Source organism: Atta colombica, unplaced genomic scaffold (genome assembly GCF_001594045.1).
Source record: "Atta colombica isolate Treedump-2 unplaced genomic scaffold, Acol1.0 scaffold123, whole genome shotgun sequence".
In the NCBI taxonomy this organism is placed as follows: domain Eukaryota; kingdom Metazoa; phylum Arthropoda; class Insecta; order Hymenoptera; family Formicidae; genus Atta; species Atta colombica.
Window position 1 is genome coordinate 1,061,602 of NW_017259210.1, and position 19,557 is coordinate 1,081,158.

Genomic DNA, 19,557 nt, shown 5'->3' on the forward strand with positions numbered 1-19,557 from the left:
TATTGTATTCTTTATTTTATATTTTTCCTTTTCCATTTTTCTACATGCATATAAAAAATATTGCACGCAAATAATAAGTACTTGTTTAAAATATTTCGAAGATTCATTCGCAAATTTATCATGTTCATTATAAGTATTAAATTTATTCAAAATATATTTTGAATTCTAGTAAGTTTAATATACTTCAATTTCAAAAAATTATTAAAACAAATTCGATTTGCTTACATAAAATCGTTTCTTTGATTAATTTTATAACATTCTTCAAAGAAAATAAATTCTTTTTGTACATACCACTTTTGTTTTCTTAAAATTTGTAATAAATATATTTTAAGACTATTATCAAGAAAATATTCTTTATTAAAAGATAACTGTTATTTAAAAGAAACAAAATAAATTGAGCAATCACTTTTTTTAGTAAATGGATGTGTGTATGTGACTGAAAATCACGCTTGTTTGTTTCTTCAGTTGATTACAAATATACAATATGAGACATTTTCTCTTAATGAGGGAAGTAATTTTAAAAACAGGCAAATTTAAATGCACGCTATCGATACCATGCTGTCGCTAATTCTTCCTCCATTATGGTGAACTCTTTTGTGCGGATTTAACTTAAGGAGATTCTCGACCATGGGTAGTACCAATGACCTACTAGAAACAACATCCGCCATCATACGCAGCTGTTGTCACGTTCACTGCCAAATTCCTACGAATTGTTTGCATTTGACGCATACGATTTTGCTATCATCTGGGAATTCCCCGCGTCGAACATGTGGTTAGGAAAGAAAACATTCTTATTCTGATAAAGAAAATTCTTGTATTAATTATAATATGATATAATATTCTTAAGAATTTTTTGTATATTAAATTCATGAATGTTTTTGAAAAATTGTATAAAGAATTCTAGAAGAAATTTTTGCCTACAGAGTAATTAGTTATAAATTATTGATATTTCTCGCATATTATGACATTATCGCTATAAAAAGATTGGTACAAATCAATATAAAAATTACAATTGCAATTGAATGAAGAAATAAAATGTTCTCTTTTTGCATGCTTCAGTTTAATCCGAAAGAACCAGAATATAATTTCAGTTCCTAGAAAAAAAAATACATTTCGATTGTTACTATCCTCAAAGTTTCAATATTTCGAATACAATTCAGCTCCTCATCAATTATTAACGCAATGGAAATCAATTCTTTTAAAATAATTCTTTTAAAATAATTAATTAATTACGTATTACGTTTGTATACATTTAAAAAATGTCTGTCATCTTTCTTTTATATCTTTAAGTTCAAAATTATATTTATCTTACATAGGATGCAGATCAGATGGCGGAATTTCATGATATCGGATAAGATTTTGCGATCGCGAATCTGTCGTCGCGACGATAGATCCGCGTCGCGAGAACGTCGCGGAGAACGAGCGGAACGTTCCGCGATTCGCGTGCGAACTTGGCACGGCAGAAGCACGTACGCTTCGCCAAAAATAGCGATCGACGACGGGTTAAACTGTTAGCAGGAGAAAGTTAGAACGAGAAGTTTTTGCGTCGCATGCAACGGGAAATCCTGTTGAGGATGCGCCGAATCGCACTTGTCACTAGCGCGAGATAATATATCTCGTCGAAATTAAATCCCGATCAAAAGAAAGATCGAAAAGAGATTGCGATCAGAAATTTGTTCTCCACTTTATTTAGCTTTAGAAATACATACATGTTGTAAATACAGTGAATTTTAAGTGCAATTTAATCGCTTATAGGAGAACGTTCAGACTTCCATACATAAATTTTCATAAATAATAAAATGTAAACAGTAAATAAATCGATGTTTGCTTACGTTATTGTCTCGTTTTCTGTGATTCGTTTTGCTTATGACTATTTATTTTTCTGTATGCGTAAGAATAAATTGAAAAATGTGAAGAAAGAAATAAGTTTATATATTCTCTAAATTTCTTGGAGCGAAATCTCACTCTAAAAGAGTAAAAATATTTGTACTCTTGAATAATAAAAATGGCAGATTTCACTCTTTTTTTGGAGAGAGATTCACTCGAAGGAAAAGAAATCTTACTTTTTTTTTTGGAATGAATCTCCAGAAGCTCAATTATAATAAGATGATAACATTCCAAAGTAAACAGAATTGTACATATAGAAGATAAAAAAAAACAACAATCTATTGCACGTCACAGTCGGAATTAGAACCTTCTTCGTTAATAATTAGTAATCATAAGGTCAAAGTCAAAGTAACTATTATGTAACGTCAAGATGAAAAATTATTTCTTCGCAATATATAATGTTTCCACTAAACCAGTTTAAAAGTAAAGCAAAAATATTTGATTTATGTGAAAAATTTAATTTATTGTGTTATAACTTGTGTATCATATATACATAGTGTATATACTGTAAAATTGGAAATATTAAAATTATAAAAATTTTTGAGACTCTGGAAAAATCAAGATCTCCATCAATCCATCTGTAGGTTTATTTCGTGTCAATTTGTGTGTTTTTCGTCCTCTTTCTTGCAAAAAAACCAAAAATACATGCTTATTTCATTTTAAATGCGGGAAGTGGAGGTAAACAAGTAATTTCGTTTTCTTTTATAACAGTCCGATAACGTCATCGTTTATGCTTTATTCTCGCCTCATATGCTAAACATAGTGATTATAGAGAGATCCTTTTTTCATACAAAAGCTAGTATACTTAAGAATTAGTTCCGTTCAGCTGATATTTAAAAACTTGACGTAAAACCAATTCTCTATGCTGCAATAATCAGATAGATGTCACTATTTTTCATGTTTTACTAACACTTGCTATTGTCTATCTTTTTTACCTACCATTGACAAGGAAGATAATTAATTTGTAAGATTTAATTTTATCAAAGATATATGTAATACAATTTTGAAATTATTTTTTTACACGAAGATCAAGCTGTTTAAACATTTTTTTTCTTAATCTTTTTGCTATAATTTTTCGTGAAAAAATTGTAAGTGACATTTCTTTTGACGAAAATTTTCAGAAGGCCATCAGAAAAGAAATGCATATGTTTGAAACTCATGTGGAAAATATGCGATAAAAATTCGAAAGTTGCAAAAAGCAGATTTTTCACTTATAAAACAAAAGATGTCGATTGTATAAAAAAAAGTGCAGTATGAAAAATGTAGGTATTCGAAATATCTACAAAATGAGATGTAAAACATTAAGCTACTTTTATATTTGCGAAAATTAGTGTTATACGAAACTTTCACAAATATAAAATTAAATTAGTGTTATATAAAAAGTATGTACAACTGTCTTCACTTACACTATTTGGTAAATTACTTATTAATTTGTTGACATATATGTTATATCCGCATCTGCAATTAATTCACAAAAACAATTGTATCCATACATTTAAGTGTCCATTTTGACACTTTATAATATATTAAAGAAACATAGCTCATGTGACTTAAATTTGTTAGTCAGATACATTCCAATCTCCATATTCAAACGTGATTTAATAAATAAAAAAAATATAAATTCAATATAAATTCAACGAGAAATTAAAAATATCATAATTATAATTACTTTGCGAAACATTTGATTAAGCTATTTGTTAATATCTCGAGCTACCCTTTAGATTTAAAAAAAATTATGTTTCTACATTAATTTATTGCTGAGAAAATATAAGTTTAGCATTTAAACGCATGAAATCAGACAGGTGCGAGTCATGCGGCCGATCTTTCTCACTCCATCGCGTATCGGCTTCCCCTACTCTGGCTCGTTACCTCGTATGCGTTCCTCAAATTTTCAATGGTTTTAAACTCTTATGGCAGCAAAAAATTTGAGAATTTCTTAATAGCAAATTCAATTCTTCCTTGACAAATTAATGCTAGACGGGACTCTTAATCCTAAAATTAGAGCTACAGTGATTTTTTGAAAAAAAAATTATTATCTCGGCTCCTAACGATCGAAGAGTAACTTTTTTTAAAAATTTTTTTAAAAAAATGTCAGCTATCAAATATTTCATATAGCTATTTGATATAATGCATATTAATGGAATTATTTTTTTTATATGGGAAAAAGATATCTATTTTTCAAAATTATTTTAAAATAGTTTAAAAAATTTTTAAATAGTTGCAAAAAATCATTTTGTGTTACTGAGTGTGATAGTGTAACTCATGAAAAAGGAAAATTGCCCCTGTACATTGCGAAAGAACTGGTCAAAAAAGAAGAAATTAAATTTTCCGCAGACAAGTTTTTAATGAAAAAATGGCTTTTTGCAAAAATTAATAAACATTTTAAGTTCGTTCAGGACTAAATTTTTTCGTCATCACGAGAGCTACATTTTAGAAAAATTTCAAAGTTTTGCATTTAAATATCGATAAACAGAGAGCGAATAAAAAAAGGCTTTTTTCAGTGGTATTTATTTTTTTCAACTTAATTTAATAGACCGATCTTAATGTTCCAGGTTTCATTTTGTGATTTCGAATACCTACATTTTTCATACTGCTTTTTTTTTCAATTATCGACATCTTTCGTTTTATAAGCAAAAAACTTTTTGCAACTCCGAATTTTTTTTGTGTATATTCGTGAATATTTCCCACGAGTTGCGAATCTTAAACATATGCATTTCTTTTCTGATAGCCTTCCGAAAATTTCGTCGAGAGAAATGTCAACTTACAATTATTCCACGAAATGGATCCCTTTGAGAGTCTTATACCTATTTCCACCAATGTAGATTAACTTTAATTTCGGTTCAACTTACTTTTCGTCTTTTTCTAATCTTTAGAACTAGAAAAAGACGAAGAGTAAGTTGAATTGAGATTAAAGTTAATCTACATTGGTGGAAACGAGCGTAATTCTATTGGACTATGATCGGAATCGTGAAGAGTAGGGATAGACACATAAGAGTCTTCCGCATCGATGCTATTCCAGCTGATAATTTGTGTGGCATGGCATCGAACGCAGTGACGGTGACGGCGATGTCGAACCCGCGCGATAAAGTCCTCACCGAGGACAATGTTTTCGTTAACCTGTGCAAAATGGAGCTCGCGATGTGCGGACCACTGTTCTTTAGAGCACGGGAGATTGAAAAGGAGCTACAAAAAGTAAGGATAAACTGAGCCGGAACGAGCAATTTGTCAAGAATCATATGCTCATTGCCAGAGCAAAATGGAATCTTCTTCAGTATCGTACAAAAAAAGAAGTGGTATACAGGATGTTCCAAAATTTGCGACTTGAAATATAGCAAAAAAGTTATTGTATAGTAATAACAATAAAATGTAGATGAAAAAATATAAGCAAAATACAGATAAAAAAGTAAATAATAAAATATAGATGAGCGCAATGCAGATTATCTAAATTATATCTGCATATAAATATTTATTCAGTAAACACTTAATGAAATTATTTTTTTCGCAAATCCTAAAATGAAAACAATTCAAATACAGCGTGTAAACATTTAATTTTAAATAAACGTGTAATCAAATTACTTTCGCAAGTAATAATGTGAAAACAATTCAATCACAGTGCGCGCAAACTTATTTAGGCCGTATTCCAAAATTCACTATCAGCGCTGAAAATCTACAGGTTACGTATATTACGTTACGTATATTATACATTTTCAGTACTAGCAGCGAATATATATTTTGGAACACAGCCTTACTTAACAAACAATTAATGCGTGAGTGTAAGATAACGTGTATCGATGCAACAGGTATTATATTCAAGATTGGAAAATAACCCGTTATTTTCCATTTATCACTGGTTTAGTTTCTAAACCCTCAATTCAGTTTCACTTCGGCACAAATATAGATTTAATAATTAAGATTAAATACAATTATTTCAATGAATCAACAAATACAGATTGTTTCCATTATAATGTATCCATTAGATGTAAATTAGACTCTTGTATTGTACTCCTATATTGTGTATATTCTTGTAGCTTATAGTCTCCACAAAGTATGGAAAAGTTTCAAAATTGAAAGATCATACCTAAAATCATTTCTATTTGCCAGGGCTTTGAGAAACCCTTCAAGGAGTTGACCAAAATGAACACTGGCGACGCTCACGCGATGGGTCAGCAGCCTATCACGTTTCTGCGGCAGGTGCTCACCCTGACAGTCTCGCCGAATCTGCTCAATGATCCGAGCTACCCGGAGGATGCAAAGGATCGCGCCCGGATGATTCTGGAAAATTGCAATGGCGGCAGCGTGGGCTCATACTCGGAGTCGATCGGCATCGAATGTATTCGCAAACATGTTGCACAGTACATTCAGGAACGAGATGGCGGTATCCCTTGCGATTATCACAACATTATTCTCTGGAACGGCGCTTCTATCGGCATCAAAGTATGTGGACTTCAAGGCTCTTTGCTTGTTATTTGGAAAATCGTTTGAAAGCAATCTACCCAATAAACACAAAGTTACATGTTACAACATTACATGTAACATACTGTTAATTTTTCACTTATGCTCAATTTCTTCACTTTCAGATAAGTTGCGGATAATCTTATCCAAAAGATATCTCCATTATATTCTGGGAGATATCTCTTGGATAAAGTTAGAGGTGAAGAAATTGGGCATTAATAATATAATTAATCATAATATAATAATGTGTTATATTACAGTTATATTATTGAGGAAAATTACGACTAACAGGTACCTACATATGTTGCATGTAACTTTGCGCTTGCTAGGTAATTATTTTAATAAATAATGTTCTGACATGGGCAAGAATAAAATAGCAAATTTCAAAATGGAAAGTAATTTTGAGTAAGTAATATTGAAAAAATTGAAAATTTTTTTCAATCTTATTGTTCCAGTTTATTTTTTTCTACCATAATAATGAGCATGAATAGTTATTTTATACATGAATAATTATATATATTTATATATTAAATCAATTATTTTTACATATACAATGCACATTATATAAAATTGAAATTGACATTTCAAACTTTGGTATTTTAGACAGACTGAAAAGATAACAGCTGTTAATGACTCGACTATATTTTCTTTCATCTTGTATGATTTTCTTTTCCAGTCATTCCTGAATCTATTCAACGAAAGACTCGACGACAAACCATCCGGCGTGCTCATCCCATTTCCTCAGTATCCTCTATACTCGGCGACCCTGACGGAGTTTGGACTCGCTCAAATCGAATACTATTTGAATGAAGATAACAAGTGGTCGCTAGAAATCAGCGAGTTGGAACGAGCATTAAGAAAAGTCAAGGATACGTGTAATCCTCGTGTGTTAGTGGTGATCAATCCCGGCAATCCAACCGGCCAAGTATTGACTCGCAAGAACATCGAAAATGTCATCCGCTTCGCCTATAAACATCACCTGTTCTTGCTGGCCGACGAGGTGTATCAGGACAACATATACGACAAAAACAGCGCATTTCATTCCTTCAAGAAAGTCATAACGGAGATGGGCGAGCCATATTCGAAAATGGAACTGGCATCATTTATGTCCATTTCGAAAGGTGTGCGATAAAAGAATTTGGGAATCGAAACATCTAGCGATAGGAATCGCTAAAAACAATTTATTTATAATATTAGACTTTCAAGACAATTTATTCAAAGGACATTGAATTTTTTAATTATTCGCAATCATTTATTGATTTAATTGAAACATTGAACAGAAATATTTGATTTGAAAAATTATTGAATTTCGATTACCAAATTGAATTCATAAATAGATTTTTCGGGAAATTTCAGAAGCATTCCATATTGAGGCATTTCGTTTTCAGGATATATGGGTGAATGCGGGATCCGTGGCGGTTACGCCGAAATTATCAACATGGATCCAGAAGTAATGAAGGTGCTATTGAAGTCGATCTCTGCAATGTTGTGTCCTACTGTGCTCGGCCAGGTCGTGACGGATGTTGTGGTGAATCCACCGCGACCGAATGAGCCATCGTATGAGCAATTCCAGAAAGAGAAAAGGGAAACTCTACGTTCTCTAGCAGAAAGATCACAGCTCGTCGTCGACACACTCAATAGTATTCCTGGATATAAGGTAACTGTCCTTTTATAGGATAGTCAAGGAAAACTACGCTAGACAGAATTTTTACAATGTTTTTGCTTTTCCTTTTCAGGCGAATCCGGCGATGGGTGCGATGTACGCGTTTCCACGTTTCGAACTGCCGTCAAAAGCAATTGAGGCGGCACGAGCGAAAAGCCAAGAACCAGACATGTTCTACGCGTCCGAACTATTGGAGAAAACTGGAATTTTAGTGATCCCAGGCTCGTGCTTCGGCCAGATATCTGGTACAAATCATTTCCGCACTACGATACTGCCACAAAAGAAGAAAATCAAAACAATGCTCGAAGCGTTGAAGCAATTCCACATCAAGTTTCTTGAGAAATACAGTTAAATAATATATTTCAATAGTTGAAAGAAAATTAACAAATTATGGAGAATAGGAATTATACACCTAATGAGAAATGATTTCCTACGATTGTGCATATCCAAGTGGCAGTTCAGGTTTTGAACATTTAAGAACGTAAAATATTTTTATTAATAATTTATTGACTGATATTCATTGTCGGTTCTCATTTTTAGATCGTTTTAAGATCGTCTTAAGTAATATCTTAAGAAACGGTCTTTTTTAATGATTGATGACATCTCCATTAATATTAAGATATTGCATATAACCTTGTTATTGAGTTTTGTAGAAATCTTGATAAAACTGTAAATTTATATGTAAATAAAAAAATTAATTATTGCTAAAGAATTTGTATATATCTAATAGTTTTTGTTAAACCAACAGCGAATTACGTAATGATTAAGAAAATAGGTTGAGTATATTAAATTTCAAGTTGCCGTATTTTTTTAAATTAAATATAATAAAATATGTCATAATAGACTTCGGAGAAAAAGAGAAAGAGAAAGAGAGAGTGTATGTTAATTATAATTGTTTGTTAATACGTAATGGAAAGACAAAATGCATATTGTAAAGCAAACGAAGGAGATGACATGCTCTGACTACATGCTCACCCACGTGCACTTATATAATGCACTGGCTAAGAATATGATACCAGAAATAAAAACGAAAAATACGTGATCGCGACAGTGTCGTTAATGCGTTGGAGCAATGACAGCGCCGCGAGTGAAAAGCTTTTCAAAATAAAGGGTGAGTCACATGTCGCGTTATCCCTTTGATTAGCTCTTTGCGAAGAATATTTCGCGATGATATGTAAATGGTATATTCATAACTCGAGATTATTTCATTAATCGGAATAATGCTTTAGACTATCACCCGAGGCTTGTCACAATCTTAAATATAATCTTGGCCACAAATATTAGGCATTTACATTTTTTTATTTATCTGAAATTCTTTTGCATTGTTACTATTTTGATTATCAATATCATATATAAATTTAAAAAGTTCTTGAAGCTAAGTATAATTTATAGTAAATATAAATCAATCTTTTATTAAAATTTTAAATAGTGATTAATAAAGATCCTAATATTTTTACCTAAGATATTTTACATAAAGTATTTTTGTATGCCATATATATGCTCATCATACATCGCCAAAAATCAGTTTCAAATGTTCGGAATATAAGTGTCTTATTAATCAGTATATAGTGTTTTAATCACGTGAAAATTATAATTAATAATAAAAGTAATTATTATCATAATCACATGTGAATAATTATTATCATTATTATGATTATGTTGTGATTATAGTTTTAAAAAAATTTTTCAAATAATTTTTCAGAATTTTTATGTAAATTTTATAATTTTTCAAAATTTCTGAGTCATATTTTATAATTTTTTTAAAAATTCCTCAAATTTTTTTATGCATATTGCAACATTTTTCATGAAAGTTTACATTGTTTTTAAGAATTTTTTTATATATATAAATTGTGAAATATATTTTGATTTCTAAAAGATTTTTTATTTTATAATTTCTTATAAAATCTTATATAAAAAAAAAGTTTAAGGTATTTTTTTTAGAATTTATAGAATGTGTGTGAATAAAAATCTTAAAAATCTTAGAATAAATAATTGCATACTATATGACTATCTAATACAATTTATAATTTTTTTCTAACTTTTTGAATGTAAAATTGAAAACTGATGATCAGATTCAGAAGAAGAAACATTTCTGTACAAAAAAAGAAATATCAGACATATTCAAATATTAATTTACATGGATGCAATAAATATTTTAAGAAAAAATAGTATTTAGACAGTAAATCTTAAAATCACAATAAGATTACAATAAGATTACATATATATTATAGTCATCTTTTATAATTTATTTTTCTTTTATCTACACTATTTCAATACTATATTAAATATTTTAGAAACAAGAAAGAAACATTCTTAATTATAATACAGCAAAAATAATACCTACGATTTCTTTTCTAGATCATTTTTGTGTATTTCTATTACACTTTTAAAAGATAAAGAAAATTATAAAATATTCTTATGACTTTTATTCTGTCTGGGGATGGGGTGCTGATCGGGATGGCGAGGGGTAGGGATGTTGGATACACAAGAGTCTTCTGCATCGATGCATTCCAGCCGATTATTTTGTGTCGCAGTATGGCATCGAACGCAGTGACGGCGACGGTGAACACGTCAAACCCGTACGATAAGGTCCTCACTAAGGATAATGTCTTCGTGAACCTTCGCAAAATGGAGTTCGCGGTGCGCGGGCCGCTGTTCATCAGGGCACTGGAAATCGAAAAAGAGCTACAAAAAGTAAGAATAAAATGAGCCGGAACAAGTCATTTGTCAAGGATCGTATATCATTTTAGAGCAGAATTGAATCAGCTTTAGTACATGTCTAAAAAAAGAAATAATATACAGAGTGTCCCAAAATTCACGACTTAAAATACTATAGCAAAAAAGGTAGATATAGTAAATATAAACAAAATACAGAGAAAGAAGTAAATAATAAAATATAGATGAGCGCAATCCAAATTATCCAAATTATATTAACATATAAATATTTAGTCAATAAACATATTTAATTAAATTATTTCTTTCGTAAATACTAAAATGAAAACAATTCAAATATAGCGTATAACATTTAATTAAATAAACATGTAATCAAATTAATTTGTTCGCAAGTAATAATATAAAAACAATTCATAGTGCACAAACTATTTACCTAACATTAACAAACAATTAATGCGTGAATGTAAGATAACGCGTATCAATATAGATAGATATTATATTCAAGGTTGGAAACCCTTATTATTTTCCATTTATAATTGGTTTAGTTTCCACCTAAACCCTCCATTCAGTTCTACTTCGGTGCAAATGAAATATAGATTGTTTCCATTAGAATGTATTCATTAGATGTAAATTAGATTTGTATTGTACTCCTATATATATAAAACTTATAGTCTGTATCTAGATAGCACAAAGAATTAAAAAAAAATTCAGTGATATATCATCAATTCTGAGTCATTAATTTTTTTTAGAAAAAGAATTCCTTTTGCATCTGAAAATGAATTCAGAATTGATGACATATCATTGAATTCTTTTTGAACTCTTTGTGCTATCTGGGTAGCTTATAGTCCATAAAGTTTGAAAAAGTTTTAAAATTAAACACAAAGATCGTTAGACCTAAAATCGTTTCTTTTTGCAGGGCGTTGAAAAACCCTTCAAGGAGGTGATCAAAGTGAATACTGGCGACGCCCACGCGATGGGTCAGCAGCCTATCACGTTTCTGCGGCAAGTGCTTACCCTGACGGTTTCGCCGAATTTGCTCAACGATCCGAAATACCCGGAAGATGCAAAAAATCGCGCCCGGATGATCCTGGGAAATTGCAATGGCGGCAGCGTAGGCTCATACCCAGAGACCAGAGGCATCGAGTGTATTCGCCAACACGTTGCGCAATACATTCAGGAACGCGACGGCGATATCCCCTGCGATTATCACAATATTATCCTCTCGAACGGTGCTTCTATTGGCATCAAGGTACATACACTTCAAGGACCTCTTCTTGTTATTTGAAACGTCATTTAAAAGTAATCTACTCCGTAAACACAAAATTACATGTTGCAATATTACTTTTCCAGTTTATTTTTTCTTAATTTTGAACTTTTCATAATAATGAACATAAATAGTATTTTATACGAATAATACATATTTATATATTAAATCAATCACTTTTACATGCACTTACGATGCATATTATACAAAATTGAAATTGGCATTTTAAACTTTGATATTTTGAACAGACTGATAAGATAACAGTTGTTAACCTTTCTGAAATAAATCACATCACAAAGTCGCATAACGAAATCGTGTAATTAAGACAAATAAATTACATAACAAATTGTTCCATCATTATGTGATTTTTTTTTAAGTGACATAATTTGAAAAATCATATGATACATTTTTTTCTTCTCTATTTCTATTATTCAATTCTTGAAAATTTGACTATAAAATCACATGATGGATGAAATTATTTCTAATATCATGTGATTTTTCAAATAACGTGATTTTAAAAATCACATATTGATTTGAAATAATTCGTTACGTGATTTGTCTTAATTACATGATTTCATTGTAATTAATTACTGATCAACTTTATGACGTGATTTTTTTTTTCAATAGGGAATTATATTTTGTCTTCTTTTACTTCATGCTTGTGTGATTTTTTTCCAGTCATTTCTGAATCTATTCAACGAAAGGATCGACGACAAACCATCCGGCGTGCTGATCCCAATTCCGCAATATCCTCTCTACTCGGCGACTCTGGCGGAGTTTGGTCTCGCTCAGATCGGATACTATCTGAATGAGGGCAATAAATGGTCGCTAGAAGTCAGCGAATTGGAACGAGCATTAAGAAAAGTCGAGGATACATGTAATCCTCGTGTGCTGGTGGTGATCAATCCCGGTAATCCAACTGGCCAAGTATTGACTCACAAGAACATCGAAAATGTCATCCGCTTCGCCCATAAACATCATCTGTTCTTGTTGGCTGACGAAGTCTATCAGAATAATATATATGACAAAGACAGCGCGTTCCATTCCTTCAAGAAGGTCATGACAGAAATGGGCGAACCGTATTCGAAGATGGAACTTGCATCGTTTATGTCCATCTCGAAAGGTGCGCGAAAAAGAGTTCGGGAATCGGAACATAATTCGTTAAAAATCGCGAAGAGTAATTTATTTAAAATATATTAAACTTTCAAGACAGATGTTGAATTATAATCGAAATTTTATTGAGTCAAAATACCGAACATCAATATTTGATTTGAAAAGATTTTTATTACTACATGGAGAGAATTTTTTCTTAGAGTTTACCATAAAAATATGATAGTCAACAACATGAGACAACATTAGATTTCGAAGAATTTTAATGTAAATCTCTCTCATTCATTAATAAAATTACAATAAAATATAAAATAATTGATTAATTTTACAACAATTACTATATTTTTTGAGTAAATTTTAACAGAAAATTCTGTTCGTGTAGTTACTTAGTTAGAAGTTAAATCCATAAATAGATTTTTCGGGAAATTTCAGAAGCAATCCATGTTGAAGCATTTCGGTTTTAGGATATATGGGTGAATGTGGGATCCGTGGCGGTTATGCTGAAATCATCAACATGGATCCGAAAGTGATGAAGGTGTTATTAAAATCGATTTCTATGATATATCCTACTGTACTCGGCCAGATTGTGTTAGATGTTGTAGTGACTCCACCGCGATCAAATGAGCCATCGTACGAGCTGTTCCAGAAGGAGAAGGAAAAAATCCTGCGTTCATTTGCAGAGAAATCGCAACTTGTCGATGAAATACTCAATAGTATTCCAGGATATAAGGTAACTATCCTTTCGCGAAATAGGTAATAAAAGTTATTCGATATTTTTACAATATTTTTTTTTTCTTTCCAGGCGAATCCGCCGATGGGTGCAATGTACGCGTTTCCACGCTTCGAGCTGCCTTCGAAGGCGATTGAGGCAGCGCGAGCGCAAGGCCAAGAACCAGACGTCTTCTATGCGTTCGAATTATTGGAGAACACTGGGATTTTAGTACTCCCGGGCTCGTACTTCGGTCAGATACCTGGTACGAATCATTTCCGTACTACGATACTGCCGGAAAAGAAGAAAATTAAAACAATGCTCGAAGCACTGAAGCAATTCCACATCAAGTTCCTTAAGAAATACAGTTAAATAATATATTTCTGGTTGAGAAAAAATTGACAATTATGAAGAATAGGAATTATATAATGACGAATGACTTCCTACGGTTGTGCACATTCAAGTGAAAGTTTAATTGTTGAACATATTAAGAATGTAAAATGTTTTTGTTATAATTAATAATTTATGGACCAGTATTCAGTGTCGGTTTTTATTTTTAGATCGTTTTAAGGTCGTCTTATGTAATATCTTAAGAAACGCCCCTCTTTATTGATTTCTGACATCTTAAGACTAAAATATAAAAACAAATCGAGTATGAATATCGGCCATTAATATTAAGATATTGCATATAATGTTGTTATTGAGTTTTGTAGAAAAATCTTGATAAAACTGTAAATTTGTATATGTAATTATAAATAAAAAATTAATTGTTGCTAAAGAATTTGTATATGTCTGATAATTTGTTAAAATCAACAACGTCAATATTATATAATAATTAATAAGAAAATAGGTTGAATATATTAAAGTTAAGTTGCTGTATTTTTTAAATGAAATATAATAAAATATAACATAATTACATAATAAACTGCAGAAAAAAAGAGAAAGAGTGCATGTTAATTATCATTGTTTGTTAGTATGTAACACAGGCAAGATGCATATTGTAAAGCGAGCGAAGGAGATGACATGCTTCGACTACCTGCTTATCCACGTGCACTTATATAATGTACTGGCTAAAAATATGATACCAGCGATAAACGAAAAATACGCCACCGCGACAGTGTCGTTAGTGCGTTGGAGCAGTGACAGCGTAACGAGTGAGAAGCTTATCAAAATAAAGGGTGAGTCACGTGTCGTTATCCCTTTAACTAGCCCTTTGTGCTTTGTGACGAATATTTCACACGATGATGTGTAAACAGTATTCATAACTCGACACATTGTATAGATTATTTCATTAACCAGGAAATAATCTCTAGATTATCATCCGAAGCTTGTCGTTTAATTTTAAATACAGCCTTGGATAAAAATATTAGGCATTTAAATGTTTTATTTATCTGAAATTTTTTTATGCATTATTGCATGTCAGTATTATACATAAGTTTAAAGGATTCTTGAAACTTACAATATGGATAATTTGCAGTAAATATAAATCAATTTTTGAGTAAAAATTTCAAATAATGATTCAAATAAGAAGCCTATTATTTTTGGATAAGGCTATATATAAGATCAGGTTATATATATCGCAAAAGATCGATAAGATAAAATTCGAAGTGTCCGAAATACAAGTGTGCTTATTAATCAGCATATGGTGCCGTAGTAATACAATTATTGATACAGTATTCCAATTAAAGAAATACAACAAAGAAATACATAACATATAAATTCAAGAGAAAGTAAAAGTGACTTTATTTTGACGTCATGAAAATCAAAATAATGATTTTTTTGTTATAAAATTGACTGTTTATTATCGTTAAGTATCAAATAAAGTTATTTTAATTTTTGGTGTCTTTATTGAGAGCAGTCCAAGCATTATATTGGTCTAAATATTAGTCCAATAGTATTCCCATTGCAATGTTTAACCAATGAATCTGACCGTGTTACTTGAAATTAAAAAAAAAATTTGCACTTAAAGTGAAATAAATGAAATAAAAGAAAAAAATGAAGATATTAAGTGCAAAAAGTGCAAAACAACGCGAATGGAGTTAATGTATCGTAAATAAATTGTTATTAGGATGTTCACGATCAACGGACATTCGTTTATCGTGAATGTTGAAAATCCGACACATGACCGTGGCAGATTATTTTCGTCATGGATGACGCGTAGCGCGTCTTGTTATTTGCGATTTGTATCAACTAAACATGAGATAAAGTCACAAAGAGGCTTGCATCATCTGTTTCGAGGTTCATAGTATAAAGATCATGATCTTGGTGATCCGGATTTTCTGAATGATAATTCTGATTGCGCTAAGAGCAAAATTTATTTCTACGTTTCGATAAGTTAACATATTTGTCCGAAATGTGCACCACAAAATACATTACGTGTACAAATCTAATAAAATATATGTCTAAATAATAATATTTTATAATAATATATTGCAATAAGTTAATTTAGACCGCTATATGAATAATTCAAATAAATAGAGAAAAGCTAATATGATCGAGATTTTGGAAACTATAATCATGTTTGTAAATATAAATTTTAATTATATTTTTCAGTTATATGTATAAGTTCTTCACAGAGTTTTAATAAGAGAGCATTATAATATCAAATCGACAAATCAATTTATAATTGTGATATTACTATTTCTAACTTTATGATTATGTTTCGATAGTTTATATAACTAAAAAATGTATTTAGAATTTATATTTAAAAATATTATTATCAAAATTTATTCATACTAGTTCTTTTTCTTACTTATTTTATGTTAATTATACATATATATTATTTACATTTTAAAATATTATTATCACAATTTATTCATACTAGCTTTTTTCTTATTTATTTTTTATTATATATACATTTATATAATATAAAATTTTATGCGATTTATGTCCGAGGAATCACACAAAAATCATGATTAAATAATTTTATCGCTGTTCTTTCACTCTTTGAATTCACTTTGAAACTGATTTCAAAAAGTTGTCGATTCTCGATTTGTGGAAAAGTATCAAATGAAAAATTCAGACAACATGCGCAAGCGCATTTTGCGAATCGCTCATTCACTTGGAAGTTGATTTTCAGAAAGACGATCCAGTCATCGCAAAACTCATTTCTGCGATTCTACAAAAATTTTTGGTGTAACTTTCTGACAATTTCACACTTGAAGTAATTATTGTGGGATCTGTTATCACAAAATAGTAGTAGTAGTAGTAGTGTAGTAACACAGCTCCTATTCAACGTTATTATCGAAGAACAGACGAGTCAAGGATTCCGAGAGTATGGCCAGTATTCATAGTCGGTTCTTCTATATTTGAAATTGTCTTATACATATATAAGTACAGTCTTAAGGTCTAAACACAATGCGAAGACAACAGCGATAGCGATAAAAATAGTAATAGCAATAGCGATAGCGGATAGGAACAGAGGAATCCAATGGCATCATACGACAATGGAATATTTTAACAATAGTTTGACATATACATTCGTATGTTGGATTCCACTGTTCCTTTCGCTATCGCTATTGCTATCGTTATTTCAATCGTTATTGCTGTTGCCTTCGCATTGTGTTTAAGTCTTTAAGATGTCATGAATTAAAAATCAGAGAGCCTTCAAATAAGGTTTTCAAATAATAATCATCTTTCTCTCTCATTTAATTTTATTTTGTGTACAGTAATCCGATGTTACGTTTAAAATCATCTCAAGTATGATTTCGAAAAAATTCCCATCAAACACTGAATATAACTGTCATATTACATAGATATTAAATAATATATTTTATATGAATATACTTAAAAATGTATGTTGTACAGCAGTTATATTCTGTGTTTACTGGAAATATACTGTCATTTGAAGGCTCAGAGAATCATTCTATTTGCTTATACTCTATATCACATTTATTTACGTTTCATATATGCTACATTTGTTTGTTTTTTACGTTCGGTTTATCATATTTGCCATGTTTTATTTTGTTCACATATTTTATCTGTTTTTAATAATTATATCATATTATTTTATTGTATTTCCTTCCTTTAATCTCTGATAGGCATAAAAGTAGTAATTTTGCTGATACCTTTATAATATTTTTTGTGTGCACATCTATCTTATGTAAATTATTATTGTTATTTTGTATACTTAATAATTATTAAAATGCTGCTAAAATATACCTTAAGAGAGAAAAAACCGTTTCGAAATATTGAAAATATAAATACGGTATAATAAATATTGGCTATTAGTATATTAACGCCATGGTGTTGAAAAATAATTTCATAATAATTAGAGAATTCTCTATTTAATAGCGGAAATATTAAGAGGGATCATATTTACAAGGATAATGTCACTTCCTCGTCCATTATTTGATATTAATGGGACGTGCAAAATGTTTATTTTTTAGATAGAGATTTTCCAACTTATCATTTTGCAGTATTTAAAGATAATAGTAATTCTTCATCATTTTTGGAAATGATTCATTTCAGTAAATATATAGCTAGAATTATATCACAATTCTATTACAAACATATCAAGGAGAAAGATAAATTTGATTATCTCTTATGTTGATTATCTCTTTTATATCTATTATTGCTCCAATATAAACGTACTCTTATATCCATTTTTACTAATGTAGAAACTTAACTTTCTCGTTTTTTTTTTTTTTACTCTTTACCTTTTTTTTTACTCTTTATCTTTTCCTAATTCTAAGAATTAAAATCAAGATTTTTCTTTTCTTTTCCTAATTTTTAGAATTAAATAAAGATAAACAGTACCCCAAGAAACACAAAATGATTATTTTAATGTCACGAAAATGATGATTTTTTTATTACAAAATTTAACTATTGATCATTAAAAACCAAAATAAAAAATTTTGATTTTTTATTGACTTTTTTGTGTTCCTTGGGAGGTTAAATCGAAATTAAAGTTAACCTTACATTGGTAAAATTTAATTTAAATCGCCCAAGTATTCAAATTCTTTTTTTCTGTCTCTTTTTTCAGCAGAACGAGTCGCTTTACCCATTCGTATTTACGCGGGTCATCCTCTGTCACTTGGATCGTCGACATCGTCGGCGCGTCCCCAGGTGGCGTGCTACTTGGATCGAACTTCGTATCGTCGTTAACATCGTTAAATCTCCCCGCTGTTTTCTTCTACCTCCCCACCGCCCCTTGCACTCAGTATTCGCTGCAATCGCTGGGCATCGAACAAGCAACGTCGAGCGACGCGGTGCGTGCGTTGCGTGCATAATTTCGTATTCCGCGATTCTCATTCAACTCGCCTCGATTCTGCACGCGCGCGCGCGCGTGCGCATCCCGCCACGCGTATTGCAGTTTGCAGTTTTCGCAAAATCGAAGAGCAGAAGAATTGGCCGCACCGGAGCTAGATCCGCTTCGGAGGAATTTTGTGCGGCGATGAGCGACGCGAGGTAGAAGAAAACGCAGACGAAGGGGAAAAAGCGGACGCTGATTAATCAGCGAGTGATAAACGAAAGAGAGAGAGAGAGAGAGAGAGAGAGAGAGAGAGAGAGAGAGAGAAAAAGAGCGGTGCCGCAAGTTCCCTTTCGTCGAGGAAAAGAGAGAAAGAGTCAAAAGGATAAGGAAGAAGAGAAGGAGATAACTAAACATGTCGCATCTGAGAAATGCGATGATCACCGGCGGCTGGCCGACGAAGACGATGTCGGTGACGGCATCGTCGACGGCGGCGGCGACGTCAGCGGCGAGACAGAGTGCCGGCAGCGGCGGCGGGATGCTGATTGGGCGAGGGGTAGGGATGGTGGACGCGCCACCGGTGTCCTCCGCACCGATGCTACTCCAGC

The 19,557-nt window shown here is 31.3% G+C and overlaps 3 protein-coding genes across 6 annotated transcripts in view; all 3 read left to right on the top strand.

Moving 5' to 3' along the window:
• Nucleotides 1-4,977: 4,977 nt before the first annotated feature.
• On the top strand, nt 4,978-8,478 carry LOC108694736 (alanine aminotransferase 2-like). Its single transcript, XM_018204379.1, has 5 exons — nt 4,978-5,079; nt 5,989-6,321; nt 7,016-7,460; nt 7,728-7,996; nt 8,076-8,478. Exons 1-5 carry the CDS (start codon nt 5,014-5,016, stop codon nt 8,352-8,354), a joined length of 1,392 nt encoding a protein of 463 aa, XP_018059868.1. The 5' UTR covers nt 4,978-5,013; the 3' UTR covers nt 8,355-8,478.
• Nucleotides 8,479-9,046: 568 nt separating this feature from the next.
• Nucleotides 9,047-19,557, top strand: part of LOC108694734 (alanine aminotransferase 2-like) — an 18,461-nt gene continuing 7,950 nt past the window's right edge. Inside the window, exons 1-5 of one of the 3 annotated variants that reach the window (XM_018204377.1) lie at nt 10,441-10,696; nt 11,592-11,924; nt 12,618-13,062; nt 13,514-13,779; nt 13,852-14,419. In XM_018204377.1, the coding sequence (XP_018059866.1) occupies nt 10,460-10,696; nt 11,592-11,924; nt 12,618-13,062; nt 13,514-13,779; nt 13,852-14,130 (1,560 nt within the window). In that variant the 5' untranslated portion in view covers nt 10,441-10,459 and the 3' untranslated portion in view covers nt 14,131-14,419. Of the gene's footprint in view, nt 9,114-10,440; nt 10,697-11,591; nt 11,925-12,617; nt 13,063-13,513; nt 13,780-13,851; nt 14,420-19,557 lie in introns of those variants that run through there. The other 2 variants (XM_018204378.1, XM_018204376.1) reach the window with 2 other exon arrangements.
• Nucleotides 14,744-19,272, top strand: LOC108694737. 2 transcript variants are annotated; one of them, XM_018204380.1, is made up of 2 exons: nt 14,744-14,936; nt 18,743-19,272. In XM_018204380.1, the coding sequence occupies exons 1-2, from the start codon at nt 14,750-14,752 to the stop codon at nt 18,862-18,864; spliced, it is 309 nt and encodes a 102-aa protein (XP_018059869.1). In that variant the 5' UTR covers nt 14,744-14,749; the 3' UTR covers nt 18,865-19,272. The 2 variants fall into 2 exon arrangements, with proteins under 2 accessions (XP_018059869.1, XP_018059870.1); XM_018204381.1 differs by having other exon boundaries at nt 18,746-19,272.